Raw genomic sequence first — 18,343 nt, 5'->3', positions numbered from 1 at the left:
GTTTTTTTCTAGGAGATACGAGCACTTTGTGACACCTTGTATTTTATTTAATAAAATACCAGTTTCAGCAACCCTGCGTTATATAAATTGTTGGCTGGTTATTTGTTTTCAGAGTATATGAGTGTTTCCAGTGGTCTTTTTCCATTTAAGTCGCAAAACTGTCTTTGAGATATTCAGTTCTCTCTCTTCTTTCTCATATTGTGACTCATGCTCTGAGTCATAAGTTACCTACATTTGATTAGCATAAATACATCACGGATTTTGGATTGTTAAAGAACGAAATACAATGCAACCAAGAGGAGCTTTTTATACCTTAATAATATTTTATTGTTTCCACAATTCAGAAAGTGTAATTTCTGGCATAATTGCTGACTCTTGAGAAAAATGTGAGGAAAGTATATTAAAATAATATTTGCAACCGATTTTATGACTGTGCAGTGAATGTCTTGCAATAAACTTAGTTTGCAGATTTTCTTCATTTTGGGGCCAGATATGGTGCTTACATCTTAGACATTTTAAGCATGTAGTCACATTTTAACAGTACAGAAATATGTCTGTGATATTTATCACACCCATGAAAGACGAGCACGTCTTATGTATGATGTGTTGCCTGAAGTCTTGTCTGTTCTTGCGTGTGTTCAGTGTGTTGAGCTCTCTGTGGAGACCTGCCCTGGTCGGACATCTCTGTTCTGCTCCTCTGCGTGCCGCCATTTTGCTGAGGCCTACCCTCGCCTCACGAGAGCGTTCCCTTGAGGTCTACAGAAATGTTTCCTTACCAGACTCAGACTTGACCTAACTTCCTGGCCCAAATCCTTGCAAATCTACTTTAATTTATGACAACTTGTGACTTTGTATGAAATGCAGAACCTTTTCACATACAGGTTTCCTCTGCCTCTACTTAGAATGGATATTTGCACTCATTTTTCACTCAACAAATACGTCATACGCTTCTTGAATTTGTTTTGATATTATGAAAAAGTGAAGGTAGTTCTGTTTTATTTATTTAACTGTTCTTGCTGTTTTGTTTTGAAGGTGTACAAGGGAGATGAGACCACGTTCCAAATCTCAGGCCTTCAAGTCAACACAGACTATCGGTTTCGCGTCTGCGTGTGTCGCCGGTGCTTGGATACCTCACAGGAACTTAGTGGCCCTTTCAGCCCATCCGTTGCCTTTATGCTTCAGCGAAACGAGATCATGCTTGCAGGAGAAATGGGAAGCATAGATAATCCTAAGATAAAGAACATGATTCCTACTGATGAACAGTTTGCAGCCCTCATCGTTCTTGGCTTTGCAAGTTTGTCAATTATATTTGCCTGTATATTACAATACTTCTTTATGAAGTAGAGAATTCAATGGAAGTTTGAGATACAAATTTAACTAATGCTACGCATTATAATCCACACATTTATTCAGATATTCCTTTTTGAAATCCTTTTGTTCTACCATGCATTTTATATACTTCTCTTGTTTTTACAGTTCTAGCTTGAAGAAAGATAAATCAGTGTTTTGATGCACCTTTTTGAAATTCAAAACTAGGAAGTGGTCAAACTGGAGAAACAAGCAAACCAGATACCAAAAGCAAGATTTTTTTCCTTCACAGTTTCAAAAATGTCACCAATTTGCCTTGTCATCGTGGTTCTGTTTTTGTTTTCACTGAAGTTCTTACAGTCTCTTATTTTATGTTACTATTTAGGAAATTTTAATTGAATCACTTTTTTGTTTCTTCTTTTTCTCCTAAACATTAGTCACAAGTGTGTATAGTGGTAAGACTAGAATACAGTGTTAGTCAACAATACCAGGTTTTCATTGAACAGTATTAGCAATGTTGCCTATGAATTATTCACTACATTTGCCCCATGTTTTCAAGATAAAAAGTAAATTGTTATTTTAACTGCTTAGTGCATTTAAATCGGAACAGTATCCTGCAGTCTAAAAACCTGTTACTTTTACAGTTACAACACTATGAAACTGCCTGTATAAGAAATCAAGTAACCAAACTGCATATAAATTATGAAGCATTATAGATTTTTTTACCATTTTGATTCCTAGCAGTAATTTTAAGTAAGAGGGCATTGTGCAATAGTTAGTTATTCCCATGTTCAGCTATTTAAAAGCTGCTTTAACTTGTCTGTTTGTCACTGTATATAACTATTCCTAATCTAATAGTAGATATTATTCTATTATGTTCAGTCTGATTGATATGATTAGAGCTGGTGACAGCTTACTGCCTCTACTGAATTAGGTGAGATTTACACTAAATGTAAGCAAACTTCACTGTCAGTTGATCTTTTGGTTTTTGGAGGGGTATTGATTTTATAGAACTTTCTTGAAGATATCAGAAATGGGATCTGTTTATTTTAAGTACCTTAAACGGGTGCCTACGTTATTCTTAACACAGGGCTAATCAAAATACTTGGTACATTGCAAAATTGGGACTGGAGTCCTACAGAGGTATAGTCCTTGCTCTTACGGCTGTGTTTCCCCCCTCCTGCCTGCCTCTTCCGAGACACACATTTTAATCCATCAAGATAGATTTTTAACTCTTGAGTCATTGGATTATTTATATTAAGTCAACATTGTGCGAGTACCTCAGGGACATAAGTGAGCTGGAGGTGCAAATAGATTCCAAAAGGGTGCAACAGACACAGTGTATTTCCCTGCCTATTGTTTTTGTATATTTTTGCTACTTGGTTTTGCTTTTGTCCTAGCTATTTTGTGCTCTGTCTCCATTGTCTAGGATTCAGTGTCCTATACTAGCATAATATTCCCTTAACCAAAGTAATGGGGAAAAACAACATTATTTTTGTTTTAGGTTTATTTATACTATATACTGCATACAGTACTTTAAATACCAATTACAGTGCAATCTTTTATTTATTGTAAAAAAAATAAAAAATAAAAAGTGTACTTATGTACTAATTCCCCTCCCCACCCCCTGTAGCATGTTATATTTTGTCTGTTTTATACTGTTGTACTTTAGGTCAACTTTTTACCTGGCAGCATTCCTAGTATTATTAATCTTCTTACATTTTCTTGTGTTTTTGAAGATGGGAGCATCTAGTACATTAAATGCCAAAAAACATTATCAGTGATTCAAACGTTTACATGTATCCAAAAACATAATCATCTCTGGAAAGAAAGTGCTAAGATCAATGAATTATTCTGTGTGCCTCTCTAGATGTAGCAAATATTAGAAATGTTCTGTATTTTGTTATTGACTATAATTAGTTTAATTTAGCCTTGCAAACTAATGGCATTGAGCTAAATATATATATTTTTTTGTTTTTTTTTGCCAAAGTCATGGCTTGTCAAATTTATTTACATCTTATTTAAATTTATTTGTGATATGAAACTTTGTGACCTTGCATCTGTATTTTGTGAGCAAAGCATATACAGCTGTTTTCAATGGAGGGGTGGGGAAAGTGTATTTTTTAAAACAATGAAAAGACTGCTAGTTTGGAAACCCAGAAATCTGAGTAGAGTCCCGTTTTTATTTTTGGAGCATTGTTTCAGCAGTGCTGCTATTAAACCCAAGCTTGACATCTTTTTTAAAAAGGAAAAATTGAAGAAAAAAAAAAATCTTGCTTTATAGTATTTGATCGATTTTGAAAGCTTGCAGTACAAAGATACTAAAAGCAGCAAGCCGAAGTGCAGAGAGAAGCAATCTGTTGGACTTCAAGCATTTGTGTCAGTGCCAACCTGTTTGGTCCCCTGTGCAATCATGCTCATGACAATGCCCTCTCCAACCCCGGGTTAACCAAGTGTTCTGCAGGAGTTGGAGCAGGCCCTAAATCAGTTACCTTGGCATTATTTTAGTTTGTATTTTCTGCCATACTGAACTGGCTGTGGTTCATATGTTAACATCACAGATCATAAACCGTTTCTGTTTGGGTTTCCATTCCCGCAGTTTGCTGTTGCCTTGTCTTCCCCGTACGTCCTTTTGCCCTTTGATCCGGTAGCATCAGGCACTGAATCAACTCCAGGAGCTCTCTGCTCTCAAAGAAATAATGAACACACACACACACACAAAAAAAAAAAAAAAAAAAACAAAAAACGAAAAACAAAAAAAGGTAGAATGAAACACTAAATATTTACAGCCCTTAAGGAAGGAGAGATGTTTTTATATTGTTCTGCCTTTTTCTTTATGAACTTGAAATGTTTTCTAATCCTGTTTGTTGGCTACAGTAGTTCAGTATTCAGTGTCACGATTGAGAAGTGCCCTAACTGAATGTGTATGAACCTTATCCTTGCACAGTTCTTTAAATTGAAAAAAAAAAAAAAAAAAAGTTTTTACCTCACTATGGGAACATACATTCCAAGCTTTTCAACTTAAAAAAAAATAATCATAAGTTTTCTTGTATTGTAAATTTTAGACTATTTCATATGCATTGTATTAAAACTGCCATATCAATTTTAATGTATAGATTTTGCAAATACTACACTATGTATGTAAGACTTAACTGTATCTGTAGTGTATATGTAATATATTTATGCCCAATAAATGTTTTAATTCTTTCTGATATTACCAGAAGTTTTCTTCATTGAATACAGTCCTTTCAGTCTGTTAGGTGGGCCCTTTCAGGTACTCAGGTGATGTTACTGCAACCAAAGCAGGAGTGAGAATCCTAAGTTTAATTCAGGATGTTTCTGATTTGTAGTTGGAAAGGTTTTTATCATTTACAAAGTGTTTGCTGGTGCAGTTTGGTGCTCCGAGTCTCCCTGTGGGGCTGCACCCCCAGATGACAATTTTTGAGGTGGTTTGTTCTGTAGTGATGCTGTGGTATCCCAGATCCTCCACTTTCAGCTTTGGATTAACTACTTTCACCAAGATGAGCATTTTGGCCTACTTCCAAGCCCCGGCGCTGTCTGGAAGTGACCATGGCCCTGCAGCCCGACTTTGTGGGCTCAGGGAAGTGCTGCTCAGCAACCTGGCCTTCTGTGGTGGCTTTTACACAAGTGTCTCAGAAACCTTGGCAGGAGATTTCTGGGGAGTTTGACAGCTGCAGTCTCTGTGGCCGCGCAGAGAAGCCTTTCAATCCCTTTTCACTCAAGGGATTTAAGCGAGATCTTTTCTAAGACTGAGCTAAATACGTGGCAATTCCACCCCGCCCCTGGAAAGCTGGAGTTTGGCTGTCCCTGAACAGGACCGTAGCTGCGGCACACATCTGAAGGCTGCTGTAACATTCAGTGTAAAATCCTCCCCGAGAATATCGAGTTCCTGCTGGAGTGGGCTGGGGTTTGGGAACTTGGAGTGTGGCTGCAGTGCACTCAGCCCTGATCTTTATCTGGGAATTTAGGAGCTGAATTTTCCTGTGTTCTCTTCTGGGTGAGGTGTTTTAGTCACTTTGGCTGAATAGCTTGCCTGAAATGTTAAATGACGGTAAAAATATACCTGCATTTGATGTCTCTGAGTAAATAAACACTTGAAATACCAGAAGTTTTCATTTACCATTAATTATGCACAATAAATTCAATTACTTGTCATAGAGAATTAAGCTGGCATGTATACATGTCCCGTGGCAAACACAGTGTTTGTTTTTTAAACAGTTTCTCCTCTTCAAATCACTGCATAAATGCAGCATTTTATTTGTTAACTTTTTTCATTACTGCAATTTGCAAACATGAGTGTTTTTCTGAAGGAAATGTTTGGGGTTTTTTTGTGTGTTTTGTTTTGTTTGTTTCTTTCTTTCTTTCACCCCCCCCCCCCCCCCCTTGGTTGCTCTTTATTTATTTATTTAAACGGTGCTTGTCAAAACAACCCCTCTCTAACAAAATCTTCTGAAGATGTCTGTAGACGGGTAGCCAGCGCTTTGTTACCTGAAGAGCTCTCATTTCACCCGGTCCTTGGTTCCCAGCTCCCATGGCCACGGCCTGTGGATGACGGGGAACAGTGAGAGCCTGGCAAGCCCAGGACAGTGAAAGAGGATTGATGTTCACCATCCGAGCTCTGTGTTGTGTTGTATTGTGTTGTAATTGCACACCCAGACTGGTAGGGTTGGGATGGGTAACACGAACTTTCCTGTGGGCCTTGTTTTATTCATGCCCTACAGAGCACGCAGCATCCCTGCTTGGGCAGGACTGTGTTTAACACCATCTCTTGCCTCTATTGGTGTTGGAAAGTTACCTGCTTTGAAAAGTTTTGGAGCAGAGCAGGGGCTTCTTCTATTTCTAGATATTTCTGTGGCCTTACCACCGACCTCCGGGCTCATGTGGAGCCAACCGAGGCCGGCCGGCCGTGCCCCACCTCGCAAACCGAGCAATCTCCAGGTCCTCCAGCAGCCGAGCGTGGTCACCGGGCTGGAGGCTGCTGTTTCTATAGCAGCAGCAATTCCATCTCCTCTCAGTAATCAGAGAGCCTGCTCGAAAACGAATCAGGTAAAATTTGTTGTGCTTTTGGCTTCAGCCTGTGTCGCCAGTTCAGAGCACGAGCGGTTTGGCGGAGGCGAGCCCAGCCCTTGGAGGGGTCTCTCTGTGGGAGCCGGGCCCGGAGGCACCGCGGGGCAGCAGCCAGCGCTGGGCCCTACACCGTGTAGCGGCCTCCTGCCGGGCTGCTCCACTCAGGCCCCCTCAAACCTCTGAATTTTAGGAGATGCTCAAATTCAGCCTACAGCAAACAGCTCCTTCTGAGGAGAAAACATGCACTTGGAGGGATGTGGGTGTTGTCCTGAGGCCTTCCTGCCTGCCCCTAGGTGACTGCAATTCTCCTGTGTCTCTCCCTCCTGTCCGGAGGCATAGCAGCGGTGCTTGAAAACACCCCTGAGAATAAAACACGTCAGGAACTCCAGCTTCAGGGGCTTCCTGAAGGAAAGAGCATGGCCTGAGCCCTCATCCCGTGTGTCCCAGGGCTCCAGCATGGCCCAGCTGCCTGGCTGGGTTGTTTGAGGCCAGCTGTGCAGCTGGAGCAGGGCTCCCATCGAAGCGGTGCTGAGCAGCTCCGGCCCCGCTCTGCTTCTGCTCACCCACCTGCTGGCAGGCATTAGGGAAAAGCCACGCGGCAATTACTGTAGAAATCTTATCCATGAATTATATTTCCTGCATAAATATTTTTTCAGGAATTATAGTTATTGCAGAATTCTTGATGTATTATAATTCTGTGAAGTGGTGTAGAAATTATATTCCCGGCCTGTAATATTCACCTGCCTCGGAGTGAAGATATAAATGTCAACTCTTATTCTTCTCAGAAATGAGAACCACAGGTAAACAGAGAGGAGGAGGTGGACATTTTGGTTTAATACTTTTATGGCTGAGCAGAAAGCCAGCTGAGATCCCTCGAAAAGGCTATCTCATTGGTAATACATTTAATAAGTTCTAAATGATTGCATCCGTTTCTGCTCTTGACAATTGCTCTCTCAATGTGCGGATTCTTGGCTGGGTGAAATAAAAAAGCAGCTATGAGGTTTGACAAGACGCTTTCAAACACAGCAGATTAGCTGGCTCTCTGCTGCTATTTAGGTGGACGTGCTGTTGTTGGTTTGGGTAGTTATAGCGGCTGTACTAATTGCTTGTGTAGATGGTATTGCATGCAATCTACACTATTTTTAGGTCTACTAGCAGGATTAATAAATAACTGCTTGGGTCAATGTGCTCAGTGGATGTCATTTCTTAGTAATTTTATTAGCTCATCTCCCTCGCTTTCTGTTGCATAAAAACTTACTCTCTGCAAACAAAACAGAGCAAACAGGAGGGAGGCAGGAGTCTTGTGAGGATCAGCAAGTGAATGGAGTGGAGAAATCCCACCCTAATCCAGTACAAACACTGTGCTCATTGACAGAGGCCTCAGAGTACCCTCTTTTCCCCAAGACACCCACACACCAAGCCCGGGGGACTCTCAAGACCACTCACCTCCATGCAGCAGCTCAGCTGGGCCATTGGCCAAGGTTCCTCTAGCCAAAGGCAACAGCAATCATGTTCTTGTAGCCAAAGGGCTTTTATGAGGAAGAAACCGCTGTGCTGATCTGACTGTATCTGAAATTTGTTGCCTTTTTTTTCCCCCTCATATATTGGCATTAGGCTAGAGGTGTTCAGGGACTGCCCAGGCAGGAGCCCCACACCGTGCACCACCCAGGTACAGCCCCCGTGCCGTTTCCCTCATGAGCTGGTGGCCGGTCAGCGGGCTGAGACCCACAGCTGAGCACTTGCTCCTGTGCAGCCAAAAATAGAAGGTGGCACCTTCTACAGCACAGAGAATTTTACAACAATCAATTGCATTGTCACTGCTTGCTAAAAGTCCCCTGGTGCTATTGACCGGGCAGAATACGTGCCCGTGTGTGATCATGGATATTGGCTTAATTTTTGGTGAGAATTTGTAGCACGAGTTTTTGCTGCTTTTTGTGATATGGGGGTGTTGCAGGTGCGGATCCACGCAGGGCTTTTGCTATTGAAGCCCACCAAAAAGCAAAGACCAAAACCCACCTTCACATGGGTCGTATTGAAATACCCAAGAGAGATGATGGCAAACTACACGTGAAACCTGTAGCTTACCTCTACGCTAGCTTTCCGTAGTGAAAAAGAAAAGCTCATCCAAACAAAACTGCAAATGTTAATTGTTTTGGAAGCTTCAGCTCGTCTGGAAGCCAGCTTCTCGTGGCGATGTCACCTGGGCAGCAGCGGGTGGGTTTGGGGGAACCAGCTGCAGCACCTCGGCTGCCACAGGCCAACGATGGACAGAGAGGTTCTCAAGGTATTTGGGTAAGTAACTGCTTTAAATAGGGCTCAGGCAAATGTCATTTGACACAAACGTACAGAAATGCTGAGCATCCAGCAACTCCAGATATGACATGTAAGTGCTCCTTTTCCAGGATATTTTATTTTTGGCAAGCAATACAATAGGACATGATTTTCTGCCTGTGCATGCTTCTATCAAAAGTATTTTTCTAAAATGAACGGAGATTTCTGGTAAAATGCTTTTGACCTATTTTATCGCCAATTCAACATGCTGCCAAGACATAAAATGCTGCCAAATTGTTCCTGTTTATTTGTGAAGCTGTGATACAAAATGTAGAGTTGGAAAATCTTTTAAAACTTGAGCTGTTTAATGAATGAGCCTCCTGTTACTTCCTATGTGGCTTCTCACACACAGGGCAGTGAGAACAGCAATATTTTGACTCATGAAGTCCCTATATATATATATATATATATATATATATATATATATTATTATAATATATATATATATTTTTTTTTTTTTTAATCAGAACTGGCCAAGTTTGTTCTTACAGGGGAGAGTTTGCAGAAGTGCAGCATATGGCTCTGCAGCCTGCAGGCAATTTTCCTGCAGAGTCTTCACTGCAGGTACCACAGATCTCTACAGCCACATCCAGACCCAAAATTGCAGGGGGAAGGGAACCAGCTGTTCTAGAAAAGCCTCCTGATGTCCTGGTCACATTTTTAATTTTTTTTAAATGAAGCTGTTTCTTAAAGCTTCAGGCTATAACGTACCCTCGAGGCAGGCAACTCCATCCTCATCCCGCAGTGGTGGTGGAGAGGCGTGTGTCCTCCTGGAGGCAGCTGGCAGTATTTGACTTTCTGATGAAAAGGGCAGGTTATCCAGGTGGCTGCTTCCCATCCTCCAGGTGAGAGCAGCTCGTTTTGCCCAGTAGCTGTCTGAAGAAGCAGACCCTGGTCACCATCTAGAGTCAACGCACTCCAGTAAGCGCGACTCCCCCGACTTTGGCATTTCCCTACAGGTAAGTTTTAGTGTCAAGGGAGGCAGAACGAACAGGAGGTACGGTGCAGGCTGCAGGAGCTGCTACAGCATGTGTGAATGTTTGAATGTTCCCTGTCTGAAACTTTTCCTGCTTGGTGCAAGAGTCAAATGGAGGTGGCTACTCTTCTATCCTAAAATTGCATGCATTTTGCTGGATTTGGCCGGATGCTCAGTGACTAGCAAAGAAAAAGCCATTTCCTAAGTGAGACCAAAGAGAAGTCCTGTCCTGCCTCAGCACAAGAAGCCAGCCCCCTTGCTTCTTTTTGTGACCCCAGATTAAATGTTATAAATTCTATTCTATGCACAGAGTTCTGCCAATTTCACAGCCATGGTGTAGTTAGAATTTACAGCGTCTCCTGAAGAAATGCTGGGTGAAATGAAACGATCTGTACACCTGTACTTAACAGGCAGAAAAGGAGCGTGCCTGCCCCAGGGGCTGTCGCGTTATGGCTGTTCTGGTTTATAAACCAGGTTCCCGTGCACAGCCCTGCCCAGCCCCACATGCAGTTATGAAGGGTCTCATGACTTTATTTCTTTTTCTGTTCACATTTAATACCACAGACACAGCTGAAAGTTGAAACGCTGATGTGATGTCAGGTGCGTGATCAGTTCATTTACACAGACGTGTTAGTAGTGAGCTTACATCTTTACAATCTTTTCAAGATTCCCCAATTTCTGGTTTCCCTGAGTTGCACGATGTCTGCCATCAGATCTGAATGTCAGCTGGCAACAACCGAAAGAACAAAATGAACAGAAAGGCAGAAGTGGTTAGAGTCGAACGGGGGGTGATGCTACAGCACTGCTGCTCCCCTAACACCCGCCAGCCAGGGCCTCAGTCCGCTCCAGAGATTCAAACGAAGTTCATCTCACTATTTGGGCCTTTTGCATCTCCCGTTTGCTGTGCTTCCCCAGCTAGTTCTGTGGTTTGCCCCTAAATCTGTGCACCCGCGTTCAGTCCTCGCATCAAGCCTGCCCTCACAGCAAGTGTGCTGGGGGGAGCAAGCCAGCCCTATCGAAGCTCTGTGTGATACCAAAGACACAGAATATGCAGAATTGGCCAAATTCTCTTTTCACTTATACCTGAGCAGCACCGGCAGCTGAAGTGGAACAGGCAGAACATGGCCCATCGGCGGTAACAGGAGGCTGAAGGCAACGGGAATTTTGCAGACAGACAATTCATTCTGTAGACTCAGTTGTGGACCAGCTGGCAATAAATACTAGAATCAAATAAATAAAAGCTGCTATTGCACATGCATGCCCCTAAGCTCTATTAGCTGGACCACAAACTCCACGTGTTGGTTTGACAACAGGTGCCATGTAAGGCATACGTACTAGCATAAGGGATGGAGAGTGTTCTGGTTTGCTTTGTGTTAGAGTGGCATACTTGAGTTATAAAACTCAATTTAATTTTTTTATGGATTAGGTATGAGAATGCGTCCACCTGTGTGTCTTAATGCACATTTTTCTCTTTCTTTTTCAGGCCTTGTCAGTTTAAAATGTTCTGAAACACGAGCACAGTTTTGAATTTCACACTGCAGCAAACCAGCACGACTGCACCCCAGGCTCTGACCGCCTGCTACGCCCGCGGCAGGAGCCCCCTCCTCACACTGCTGACAAACTGGGGTATGGGGGGCGCAGCGTAGGCACAGGCAGCACGAATACTGGAACAACTAAAAGCTTCCAAGTTTGGCTACAGTGAGTCGTTCACAGTCAAGCTGAACAGAACAAGTACAGATGAATTAGCTAGTAAAAAAAAAAAAAAAAGACTTTGGTGGGAGATCGCATTCCCAGTTTTTGTAGCATCACTGCAGTCCTGAAGTCAGCACTGTCCTTGTCCCACTGATAAATATTCAAAAAATATTTCAGCACAGCCATGTTCTAAGCTGCTTCTATAAAGGTATTTTTTTGTTTCCTTTCGATTCAGACATGACATGAGGGTCATTTATTTTTAGCATGCTTAAAAACTATCCATTTGTATGTCTCCTCTTCTTTTTGATCTTTGTTTAAAAATCTGGATTATGAAAAGTGTATCAAATTCTATGTTTACTACTCCAAAAAGGCAATTATTTTTTTTTTCTCTCTTTAGGGTCTGGCTATAGGTTAGCCAAATTTTTAGCAAAACTAAAGTTAACTCTGGAATAACTCAGCCTGAATTAGCTGCTACTGAAGTCGTACAAACTCTCAAGTGAGCCGGGCTACGTTTGCATGTTCCAGATGGGAAAACCTAGCTCCCCTGCATTCAGAAATCATATGGTGGACAAAAGCAGCAGCGAAGTATGACTCGAGTGTCGCCAAAGTCTGTAACCATGTGTCTCCTTTGAGATTCTCGAGGCCTAGTCAGTTTTTGAAAATCCTTAACCGCCCACGCCACGTCTTTCAGCAAATCCAGGTGACGACAGAAGTACAGCTTTGCTTTTCGATTTGTGTCTCCCGCCCCGCGTCTCTTTCGTTATGGCTTTCTGGGTAATGCTGGAAAGCGATGCTCTGCTGCTCGGCACGCCGTGTCATGTGGTGACGCTCGGTTCTGTCCACACACGCGAACTTTCCTGCTTCGTGCTGGAGAGTCTTTTCTTTGGGAGGGGTTTGAGTCCAAAGAGCCGGCAAGCAGCGACTCGGTACTTCTTGGACATGATGTTGTAGAGGATGGGGTTGATGGCAGCGCTAAGGTAGAAGAGGACAAAGGACACCAAGTTGCAGTACTGGCTGATCACTGCTATCTCCAAGGATCCGGCTTCAAAGGATTTGGAAAATAAATACCGTCCTACGTGAAAAGGCAACCAGCAGAGTATGAAAGCAAATACCACCACAACTAAAATGAAAACAGCAGAAGAAAGTGTGTTAAGTGTGAGTAGGGAAATATGGGTGATTTAAATGAAATGTCATTCTATCTCTGTAACAAAATAATCCCAAAGTGTGAAAACGCACCCCATAATTTTTCATTTTATCTCAAGTACATTTTCTGACAGCATAAATTAGCAATACGTAATACAAATCAATCGAATCTAAACAACCTGCCCGTATACTGCATGCTGTAGCACACTTCTGAACCATCAAACTTATCTTTTCCATAAAAGGAGAGAATTCAGGAATCAGAATGGTGACAAAAAATGTAATATAATCTATCATCTTCATCTACCAAAGCAAGATATATACAATGCGATAGACTCAACACTGTGGGTTATAATGAAAAATGTAATCACTGGGAAGCAAAATGATTGAAGGCAGGGGCCCAAAGATAAAATAAGCCATCATCCGGATCAGTAGAGCATGTACACCAAGGTAACAACAGGCAGCGGTCCCCCCCTCCAGTTTGTCTGTGTTTTGGAACATGAATTACTCCATGAAAGGTAAACACATAATGTATAACTACATAGTTATAGTTACATGGCACATCTGTAATATTACACCCTCACTATGGCTATGCATATGTATATTTGTGTTATATAAAATACAGGTAGAGTAATAGGAACGTGTATCTTTGAACACTGAGAAAGGGAAACTTCTGTTCACTTACTCTGTGCTATTGACCTTTGTTATTTTTCATACAGTTTTGTGTGTATCTATTAACATAAAAACGAACAAAAACGCAGAAAACTCAAGGTTTTCTGATGTTCCTAAGCAATTGTTCCCAGTTAAGCCATTTTCTCTTGTTCACAGTCCTGCTTGCCTATGTCAACATACAGCAGATACAAAATTAAAAGAGCTAAGAGGGATCATAATCAGCATGTTTCCCAAAAAACTTTATGAAAAAGCATTCCTGTGCTTACATAGGTATTTATGTAGGACTTATGATGGACTCTAAAGTACAGAGCTGGAATTCAGAGTATCTGTTTTCCACCTCTGCATCTTCTTGAGCCAACTAGTGCCCTTTTTCCTCAGTTTCTCCACCTGCACAGTTCAGATAATGTTTCCCTCACTCACTAGTTACTGCATTCTAGAATTTAATGTGTGTAACGAATATTACCATTGTGGTCATTATAAACAGGATTTTAAGCATTACTAATATTTTCATCGGTGGGCATGCATAACCCTCCTAGTCAGGCTTTGGAAGATGCAGTTTGGTCTTGCAAAATCACATTGATTTCAGCAGGAATGGGGTATGATAGCTCTTTTGAAAGTCAGGCTATATATTCAGGTGTTTAATTATGGTCCTAGAAGCATAATGTTTCTCTACAATTTAGAAGAAAAGTTGATGCTAATCCCATTTACTTTATGTTCCATGACCTGCTAAAGTCTTAGAAAGTGCCTTCTAAATTTTAAGCAGAAAATTAAAATCAATGAGAGCAGATTGCTTTGTGCATCTGCTAGTATTGAGCCCTCACTAACTTCTTTCCTTTCCATCTGACATCAGACTGTTATCATTCAGATATTGGCTCTCTGTCAGAGGACAGTCTTGCTACTGTCTTGCTCTTCTCAAACGTGCAAAAGAAAAAAAGGATGTCTGAAATACTGTAATGCTTGCAGGGCAGAAATAAGCCGTTATTGTTTTGAAATTCTTTATGGTTAAGTATGCAGATATGTAAACACAGTAGTAATATATGCTAGCAGTTTACTTATTGTAAATAGAGATTCATAATCTCAAAACTCTAGAAGTGTAAATGATGAATTGCTTCCAAGGTCACGTTTACCCAAATGAAGTAATTCTATTGATCATAAAACGTAGCTGGAAGGGCACAAAGCATGCGGCGGGTTTTATTATCCTTGCTGCTGTTGCATAGTAATAAAGCAGGGCACGAACAAAAGATCAGTTAGGCTCCCATTTAATAATTCAGCTACTTAGGACACGCTGCCACCTCTTCTTCAAGCTCATTAGCCCGTCACCTCCGCCTGGCTGCAATGAGCACGGCGGAGCTGCTGCCTGTGGAACCGTCACATAAAGCATCCCCGGGAGCAGACCCACGGAAATCCCGCACACGGGGTCTATGGCTTGAATGAAAGCACGCAGCAGCAGGACCCTGCTGCCTCCAGGCACTGAGCTGCAGAGCAACTTTTTGGTTCTGTGCCTCAGACTCCCACCACATGCTCTCACTGGGAGGGCTTGCAGCATCGGGATGTTAAAATCTGTGTTTCTGTGCGGCAGCAATAGCTGTTGTTATTTAAGCCACCCAGCAATGTAAATACACAGAGTTAAGAATGACAGCACCTATCACTTCAATCCTGTTTTCTTGAAACCAGTAAGAATTCAGAGGATCAGACCTCAAAGGAGACAAAATGCTCACTGTTCAGCATGTGCCGGTGTTTTTCTAATACAAAAATGCCCATCAGTTTTCACGAGCTTACCCAGCCATGCCGGTAAATATCCCCAATTTGCTGGAAACTTGATATCCTTTTCATTTGAAACTAAGGGCACCGTACTGTCCCTGCTTGCTTAGTCTACAGCTCAACTTTGTGGTTTTAGAAGAGGTAGTTCTGTTTAAAAATCAAATAAACTATCCTTCTGTAAATAATGTCGGTATCCACAACCAAAGAGCAAAGATGTTCAAAAGTCTCCAGGGCAAGAGCTAATTGTAACTGTAGTATTTGTCTTTGTCAGTGATTGTTATTAAAATCTGCTTAACTGTTTTAGAGCCCCCAGCTCCAACCGGTTAGAAATAAATCTAAGGACGGGGGAAGAGTTATTCTACCACTACCTTGAAGTGTAGCCCTTTGTCTGAAGCATTTTAAATAAATGCTTTCCTTTAGAAGTGATTATAGTGACCTACCAGCTCTCTCTCAGTCTTCCTCTCTCTCTCTCTCACACACAAGCACACAGACCCTCAGAAACACAGAGCACGACGAGTCGTACCTAACATTTTCACAGTTTGCTTGTTGTTCTTGTCCCTGATGACCGTGTTCGGACCGATGTTCTTTCTCTTTCTCCTCCAGAGCTTCCTCCCGATGAGGCTGTACAGCACGGTCAGGCAAAAGACGGGCAGGAAAAAGAAGACGCTGGAGGTCCAGACCATGATGGTGAGGAGCCCCGAGCGGATGGCGTACTCCGTGGCGCGGCACTCGTTGGTGCTCAGGGGGTTGGTGCCGTTCTCGTGCTCGACCCCCACCAGGACGAAGATGGGGCCGGCACTAACGAAGGAGACGGCCCAGAGGATGAGGATGACCAGCTTGACCTTCCTCTTGGTGATGATCACCTTCGCGCGCAGGGGGAAGCAGATGGCGACGTACCGCTCCACGCTGAGGGCGGTGATGTTGAGGATGGTGGAGTAGGTGCAGCTCTCGCTGACGAACTGGAAGAGCTTGCAGAGGAGGTCCCCGAAGTTCCAGGGCCGGTACTGCCAGAGGCGGAACAGGTCCAAGGGCATGCAGAGGAAGATGAGCAGGTCGGAGAACGCCATGCTGGACAGGTAGAAGTTGGTGGTGGTCCTCATGTCCCGAAACCGCGACACCACCAGCATGGTCATCAGGTTGCCGAAGATCCCGATGACGAAGAGGACCACGCAGGCCACCGTGATGCCGGTGAGCACGGGTGCGGGGAAGAGGTGCAGCGGGGGCTCGCCGCCCGTCCTGTTCTCCGCGCCGCGCCCGCCCGCGCTCCCCTCCCGCATCCTGCCGCCCAGGGCCGCGCATCCCCGCGCCGCTGCGCGCCCTCCTCCGCGGGGCCGGGGCAGGTGCGGAGGGCGGGGAGGGAGCCGCGGCCCCGCTCCGCCTCTCCCCCCCCTTCCCCTACGCCCCCCGGCCCGGGGGGGGACGGCGCTGGCCGCGCCTCAGAGCCGCGGTGGGGGGGGCGCAGCCTCCGCGGGTGCGGAGCGAGGCTCGGCCCCGGCTCGCTGAGGGGGGGACGGGGGGCGGCTGCTGCTGCTGCTGCTGCCCCCTGCTTGGGTGTCTGGGGGCTGAGGGAGCTGCAGCGATCGGCAGCCCCGTCCGGGTGCTTTGCCCAGTTACATTTCCACTCGCAATTACGTTTTCTCTCACAAATTTTTCCTCACAGTTGCATGTTCTCTCACAAATTTCCACTCACAATTACATTTCCACTCACAGCTGCATGTTCTCTCACAAATTTTACCTCACAATTACATTTTCTCTCACAAATTTCCACTCACAATTACATTTCCACTCACAGTTGCACGTCCTCTCACAAATTTTACCTCACAATTACATTTTCTCTCACAAATTTCCACTCACAATTACATTTTCACACACAAATTTTCACTCACTACTGAATTTTCACTCACAATTACATTGCCACTCACAAATCATCCCTCACCGCAGCGCCCTGGCAGCCTGAGCCCAGCAAAGCGCTGCCAGGGGGGCTCTGTCCTCTGCCCCCCCCCAGCCCAGCCAAACAGCCCCCAGCCTTGTCTCACTCCCTGCTTCCCATCTTTGTGCTCACCCCTGCCCTTGCACCCCATCTCTCTGGGGCAACCAGTGCTCCCAGTCCCCGCTGGCATCCAGCTTAACACAGCAGGGACACGGAGTTTTGTGCTTTTTTGCCAGGGGACACTCCTGTGCACACTTGCCTATGTGTGCACACTATCTGCTATTGCTATCTCGTAACTGCTGAGCCTTATGTAAGGACAGAACGTAAGTGTGGGGTGACCCAAGGCTGGGTTACTCTGCCTGTGCCTCTGAACCTGCCTGATGATGAGCATTTTGCAGCGCTTCCCGTAATAATGCAGGCGCTACCCGTTGTGCCTCATCCACATCCCAATTTCGATATATTTTGCAGTTTCATTGGAGTCAGTATTCATCATTCTTGCTCTTGAACTGTGAGACAGTTTTGTAGCAAGTTACTCAACAGTTGCTAAATTTTATGGGGGGTATAGCCACAAATCAATTGCAGTTGGAAAAAAAAAAAAAAAAAAAGGAAAGCCTATCGTGCTTCTCACTTTATTTATCCAGCTGTCTATGTAATCACTTTATATATTTCTGAAGAGAAATCGTGGTCTGTATGCCACCAATATTCAGTTAACTCATATTACGGTTTTGTGTCCAACCTAATTTAAATGACGTTGCAATGTATTATAGAGGAACTGGTAACTGTCTCTGTATTTAGGCTGCCAAATACTTTCTATTATTATAAAGAATTCTTTCACTCTTTTTTTCCCCTCATGATATATTCTCAAACCAGTGGCAATAGCTGCAGGACTTTGATATTTGGCAGAGAAGATGGCCTGAGGCTACAAATGTGACTTTGCAGTGAGGATTTTTCATTCTCATGAAATCCTTCCAATTTTTGCTGAGCTGTATCTTGTCAAAAATGACTGGTTCCCTTTCCCCAGGGAGACAAAAGCTTTATTTTAATTTTCCAGAAAACAAACAAACAAAAAAAGTAAAATAATACTCAAACTAAAGTGTGTGCAGCAAAATCAAGAAGCCACATTTGAGGTAGCAGCAGATTTATATGCTCCTGACAGCTTGAGCTTGTGATGCAATTAACACCTCATTCATTGTGAGTTTGATGTCTTGAGTGCTGACCCACTTGGATCACAGATTGCAGTCATTCTTTGCACCCAGCAGCACCGACCCCCTGCTCGCTTGAAGGGCAGCATGATTCAAGGGCTCCTCTGGCTGCTTTTCCTTCTTGGGGTTGGGGCCAGAAAAACAGCTGAGAGAAGAAAAGCACTTCCAGTTTTCTGATTCTTTGATAATTGAAGGCCAAATCTGGAGGGGATATAAAGAGCTGAACTTCCACTAACTTTGCAT

At 43.5% G+C, this 18,343-nt stretch overlaps 2 protein-coding genes across 2 annotated transcripts in view; one reads left to right on the top strand and one right to left on the bottom strand.

Moving 5' to 3' along the window:
• The window catches only part of FNDC3B (fibronectin type III domain containing 3B), a 175,206-nt gene extending 170,681 nt beyond the window's left edge, over window positions 1-4,525 (top strand). The window contains exon 26 of the mRNA XM_082766959.1: window positions 1,033-4,525. Coding sequence (XP_082623085.1) covers window positions 1,033-1,344 — 312 coding nt within the window. The 3' untranslated portion in view covers window positions 1,345-4,525. The remainder of the gene's footprint in view (window positions 1-1,032) is intronic.
• Window positions 4,526-11,909: 7,384 nt separating this feature from the next.
• On the bottom strand, window positions 11,910-16,245 carry GHSR (growth hormone secretagogue receptor; the record flags this gene model as incomplete). Its single annotated transcript, XM_082767587.1, has 2 exons — window positions 11,910-12,515; window positions 15,492-16,245. The coding sequence occupies 2 exons, from the start codon at window positions 16,243-16,245 to the stop codon at window positions 12,211-12,213; spliced, it is 1,059 nt and encodes a 352-aa protein (XP_082623713.1). The 3' UTR covers window positions 11,910-12,210.
• Between the last annotated feature and the right edge of the window lie 2,098 nt (window positions 16,246-18,343).

This window comes from Aythya marila (genome assembly GCF_965140915.1).
Source record: "Aythya marila genome assembly, chromosome: 9".
NCBI classification, from domain to species: domain Eukaryota; kingdom Metazoa; phylum Chordata; class Aves; order Anseriformes; family Anatidae; genus Aythya; species Aythya marila.
The sequence above is the reverse complement of the archived record's forward strand: the minus strand, read 5'-3'. Positions and strand labels throughout refer to the sequence as shown.